Source organism: Temnothorax longispinosus, chromosome 3, assembly GCF_030848805.1.
Source record: "Temnothorax longispinosus isolate EJ_2023e chromosome 3, Tlon_JGU_v1, whole genome shotgun sequence".
NCBI lineage: Eukaryota > Metazoa > Arthropoda > Insecta > Hymenoptera > Formicidae > Temnothorax > Temnothorax longispinosus.
Window position 1 is genome coordinate 3,321,350 of NC_092360.1, and position 5,292 is coordinate 3,326,641.

Here is a 5,292-nt window from a genome sequence, read left to right on the forward strand (position 1 = left end):
CTAAACGGACATGTTTCGAACCCTGTAACACCAATTAATACCATTTTCACTATCAACGGTCTTATGCCACCTGCATATAATTTTCTTACATTTGTGTGTGTTGATTTGTGATATGTTACATCTTGATGTAAAACAATTAAATATTTCGTATTCTTTAGTATCAACATGTATCATGTAGCACAATTTTTCTAAAATAAATTGTTTAGTTATCTTTTAGTTACTGTAGATATTTATTTGATGGTAGGTAATTTGTGTTATATAAAAGAGTTACAAGAAAATATAGTTTAACGTGAGAAGATCGAAAAAAAAAACTTTGTATTTAACTGCAGGCGTCAACCGTTGACGTCAGTTTAGCCAGAAAACGGTTTCGGTAGTACGCGGCAGCGTAAGTGGGATGCGCACACACACTACACAAGTGCAATGTGTAAGAAGATATGTAAGTAGCATAAGAGCATTCATGGTAAAAATGATATTAATTTGTGTGATAGGCTTCAAAACATGTCCGTTTAGCCTAAAATCACCTGATTTTATTAAATTTTATAAAAAAATAAAACGTTTCTGATATTTTAAAATAAAATTCAGAAAGGGCCGAAAACCGGCATATTAGACCCACCCTCTCCCTTTCTGTTAGTGTAGGTAAAAATCCGCTTTACTAATATTCGACTTATTGTTTGCATGCGTTTAAGAAAGTTTTAATTATATATTCTCTGTTGTACATATATACGTTCAATATCTGTTTCTTGTTTGTAACTTTAATTAAAATTGACGTTTTGTGATGTTCGCATAATTTCTGGTAGTCTGTAGAGGGATTGCTTAAGTAAGATAATGGGTTTCTGGCCAGAGCTGCTGTGAGCGTTGCAGCGCGGCGGTTGCAATCACGTAATATCCGTTTGACACTATCAGTAGAGCAAAATTTTCAAGTTACCAGCAGTACTTTACTTTGGAATCAAACATGTATGTCGCTTTGAGAATGTTGAGAGAGGTAAATTAAATACGCAAATATAGAGTAAATTACTTAAAAATTTCAATTCTTTGCTTAATATTTTTTTCACACAGTTCTACGCATCGATAATTTTTACAATTTGTCTGTTTATAAATAAGATTATATATTTCTATAATTTATGTTATTTAAGATTATATACATATATACATGTATAAATTATACTATTTATATAATCTTATGTAATTTCTATATAATAAATATATTCTTACAGAACTGTATTAATATGTATATAATATATCTACATAATGTATATATACATTATGTATATTATATACATTAATATATTTCTATATAAGAATATATTTGTTGTATAATGTATATAACATACATAATACATGTAATATATAATCTTAAATGATTCTGTGTGTTATTGTCAATTATTATAAAATGTAAATCATTGTCAAATATAAAAATATAAGAGTATAATAAATGTAAGAATTATATTTCTAACGTATGTCTATCATATAAAAATGTTAAGAAATATGATTCATTCAAGAATTATTTATCCTCTCACAGTCATATTTAATACAGATAATTAATGGAAAGATATTTTTTTAATCACATATTATGTTTCTTATATAACTTACATACGATAGAGAAATGCATGCAATAATATTTTTTAATGTAGTCACAAATAATGAAGAAATCTTACAATTAGTAAGGACTAAATACATAAAAAAAAATCTAAACTGTATTTAAATAAAAATTGATATTTTCTGCGATTATTTTCGCATATTGATCAGCTTTCATTGACAGTTCTTCAAATAATTCGTCGTAATATGTTTCTTCGACCATTAAATCCATAACCGTGGAACATGAAGTCACCACTTCGTACCAAATGCGTTTGTAGATTTGTAATTCTCTATCATTCTCAATTGTTGTGCGAAATTTTTTACGAGCATCCTCCAAACACTCTACTCGCCGTTTATGTAGTTTTATTTGCTTATCTCTTTGTTCTTCAAAACCTGCTAAATATTTGTATGTATCCGAAATTTTAAGAGTTATCTTCGCATAATTTTCGATGTCAGTGTCTGCAGTAAAATATTCCTTCGCTGTTTCAAGTTCTTTCAAAGTTTTTACGAAAACCGATTTTGCATCAGCAAGATTCAATATACATGTTTCTGTGATCTTAGTTATATGTTCCAATTTTTTTTCTAGTAGGTCAGAAATCATTAAATTTGACTCCTTAGATTTTGTCTCTAATTTTGACATTTCATCTTGTATTTCAGAAGATTTTTCTTTATTCTGTGAAAATTTTTTCATCCCGAAACGTAAAAGAGAAACTCCATAGGAACCCCATGATCTAGCACTAACGGCAAAGGCATTATTAAAACTTTTATTCAAATTAAGAGAAGCTTTTTTCTCTGCCGACAAATTTTCAACAAATCTATCTATTACATAATCTCCAATAGCAATGCGACTTTTAGCTTCAGTGAACAGATCGTTTGCTAGAAAGTATCTAGACAGATCAAAGAAAGTTAAAGCTATATCAAGACATTTGTTGTCATATTTTATTTTGCCATATGTCATGTCTCTCAGTCGGTTGTTCAATATTAAATGCATGTATATTACAAATTCGTGCTTATCTTGCGATCTAGTGAGATATTGACGGCCTAAGTCCTGTAAAGTTGTATGATGCAAACTGTTCAAGATAATTTTAGGATTCGATTCTTTTTCTTTAATACCAACAAGATTTGCTACGTGGATGGGATCAGGATAATTATCCTTATTTGCGTACTTGTAATATAGGAACATTGCTGTATTTAAGAATACATTATCCTGTTTTTTGTCAATTTTCTCACAAACTGAATGCAATTCGTTAAGTGCACCTATAGATGTCAATATAGCTTTACGGTCTAACATTTTGTCCTTTAACAGTTTAAAACATTTTGTAAAACACTGTTTAGCAGTATTTAAATCGTCAGTATTCAAAGAAGTGACATATTCTAAGCCAATGTTGTAATGAGCTGCCGCTAAAGCAACACGATCATCAAAATTTCGGTCCTTTAAAACATCGACTACTACATTATGATACAACACATTCATCCTCTCCTCTAACGCTTTTATTTTGTTTCTCTTCTTAGGAAGTTTAATGTCTCCATCCATGTACTTTACTTCAAACGACAATTGTAGAACTCCCAAAAATTTCTTACTAATATTCATACTTGTAGTGGATTCGGCCGGTACCGTTTCTGTATAAACAATGAGAATTAATGGTTAGAAATCATTACATGGACATTTAGGTATTTACCTAAATTATTTGTATGCGTTACCGAGTTGAAGAATAGCGAGTTTTTCTTCCATTACTTGTTTGAAGTACGCGAACATTATTACTCAATATTGATATAAAGAAAATTTTTAGTATAAATTTATAAACTTGTTGTATTCTGACTTGCAAATTTATCAAGCGTTCTCTAATTCTGGATGGGGGATTTCCACATACACGTGCTATACACAAAATTAGTTTACACTTCCGATATCCAATGAAAATGTATATTTTATAGGAATAAAATTTCTCTATGTAGGGTCTCTAGTGCGTTCTCCTATAGAATATCGAATTGTGACGTTGAGCATAGATAAGTTTTCCGAAAGAGGCATAAGATTTCACCCAATGACCCAAGGTGTCAAATTTATTTATTTATTTGTCGAGTATGGTCTTTTAAATGAGCTCGTTAAAATAAACATTTTTTTTATTATAAAATCTAACAATTTAACTTTATGTTAATATTAAAACAAAAATTACGCAAGTTTTATGTTAAATGGCGAATTCTCGAAACACATCTACAAATGAATATTTTAATAACCAAACATCTCGATTGTTTTAATTTTTAAATGATAAATGTTTAAAGTTTTCGACCAATCAGATTGTTCAATATTTGCGTGACCAATGACGTCGCACGATGAAGTTGTCTGCAGATATCGAGTCTCGATAATATCTTTTTACATATGGATACAATATAACACTATAACACTATTAAATTTAACTATAACACTATTAAATTTAACCATTTAATTTAATTTATTTATTTTCTTAATCCTACGTTTTTTGTTACGCGTAAGTGTACGCGTAAAGTACTTAATATAAATATAGCAATGCCGGGACACGTATATACCTATGTCTGGACATTTTTATCATTTTAGTTAAATAAGTTATAACGCGAATTAAAATCAAAGAATCAAAGATAAAAATATTTTTCTTGTATTATATTTTTATCTTTCCGTTATAGTTATTTAAAAACCAAAATGATGAAAGTGTCCAGACATAGGTTTTAAGTGCCCCGGCATTGGTACACTTACCTTATATCATTCCACTACATGCGATTTCAAGTCACAATGCACGAATAATAAGATATGACGCGTTTGATCCGAAAACGTCTAACTTTAGATACGTTCCATATGCGAACTTTCCACCAATCTGATTGGTCAATTTTAAACTTCTTCTGCTTAAAAAAAATAAATCGCAACACCGCAATGCATGTCAATTTTTGCATCGAAATGCTTTCGGGGATTTGTTAACATTCGTCGACAAGACAGGGACTTTTTGCTAAGAATGCGTGAATTATTATCGTATTATAAATATCAATTTACCTGCAAAAAATTATGCGCATGTGTTGCCAGCGTATGCTAAACAACGGCCGTGGCATCTTTGGACAGGATTAAAATTTTATTGCAAGCACAGCACGAGCACTACAAACATTGAGGTGAAAATGTAAACTCTTTTGTCAATAATAGATGCAAATAATACAATAAAGTATTTGTACGCGACGTATATGAATAAGTACGTAAAAATTTGCAGATGTTTTCTCGAGTTTCAGGAAAATTATTCGGCGCGAAAATTTCTCTACTTTGTATAAGGGCAATTTCGTTTAAATTACTAGACTGTGCCATACGCAGCGATGCAATTTACAGCGTATGAACAATATTAAAGAATGCTGAAAAATTGGATATTAGAGCCTGCTCGAATACAGTACCGATGTTTGAAAATGTATCAAAATTTTCGGATTTAATGCCGTCCTGCTTTTTCTTATAAATAAAAATATTTAGATTACTTTAATTACTTAGATTGACGTCAATAATTCAATTGTTTTACTTATTACTAACTATTTGAAATCTTTCCTGTGTTGATAAGAAAATTGATGGCATCGCAAAAGATATCAGTTTAACTGGAAGCCGAATATTTCATATTCATTAAATAATACTTAATATAACTATTATTAAAACTGTAAGATAAACTCTAATTTTCAGTCTATCGAGGAAATCTCAGAAGGAGCTGGTAGAAACAAAATATA

General features: G+C 29.8%; 1 protein-coding gene across 1 annotated transcript; it reads right to left on the bottom strand.

Moving 5' to 3' along the window:
- LOC139809481 (KIF-binding protein-like) lies at nt 1-3,331 on the bottom strand. The gene is made up of 3 exons (XM_071772391.1): nt 3,277-3,331; nt 1,758-3,195; nt 1-22 (listed from the first exon to the last, which is right to left on the bottom strand). Exons 1-3 carry the CDS (start codon nt 3,329-3,331, stop codon nt 1-3), a joined length of 1,515 nt encoding a protein of 504 aa, XP_071628492.1.
- Nucleotides 3,332-5,292: the final 1,961 nt, after the last annotated feature.

Excerpts from the sequence above, each read along its gene's own strand:
- LOC139809481 (XM_071772391.1), bottom strand. The coding sequence starts at position 3,331 with ATGTTCGCGTACTTCAAACAAGTAATGGAAGAAAAACTCGCTATTCTT. Across the intron at positions 3,196-3,276 it reads ACTCGCTATTCTTCAACTCG|AAACGGTACCGGCCGAATCC; the intron begins GTAACGCATACA and ends TTGTTTATACAG. Across the intron at positions 23-1,757 it reads GACGAATTATTTGAAGAACT|GGTTCGAAACATGTCCGTTT; the intron begins GTCAATGAAAGC and ends TTGGTGTTACAG.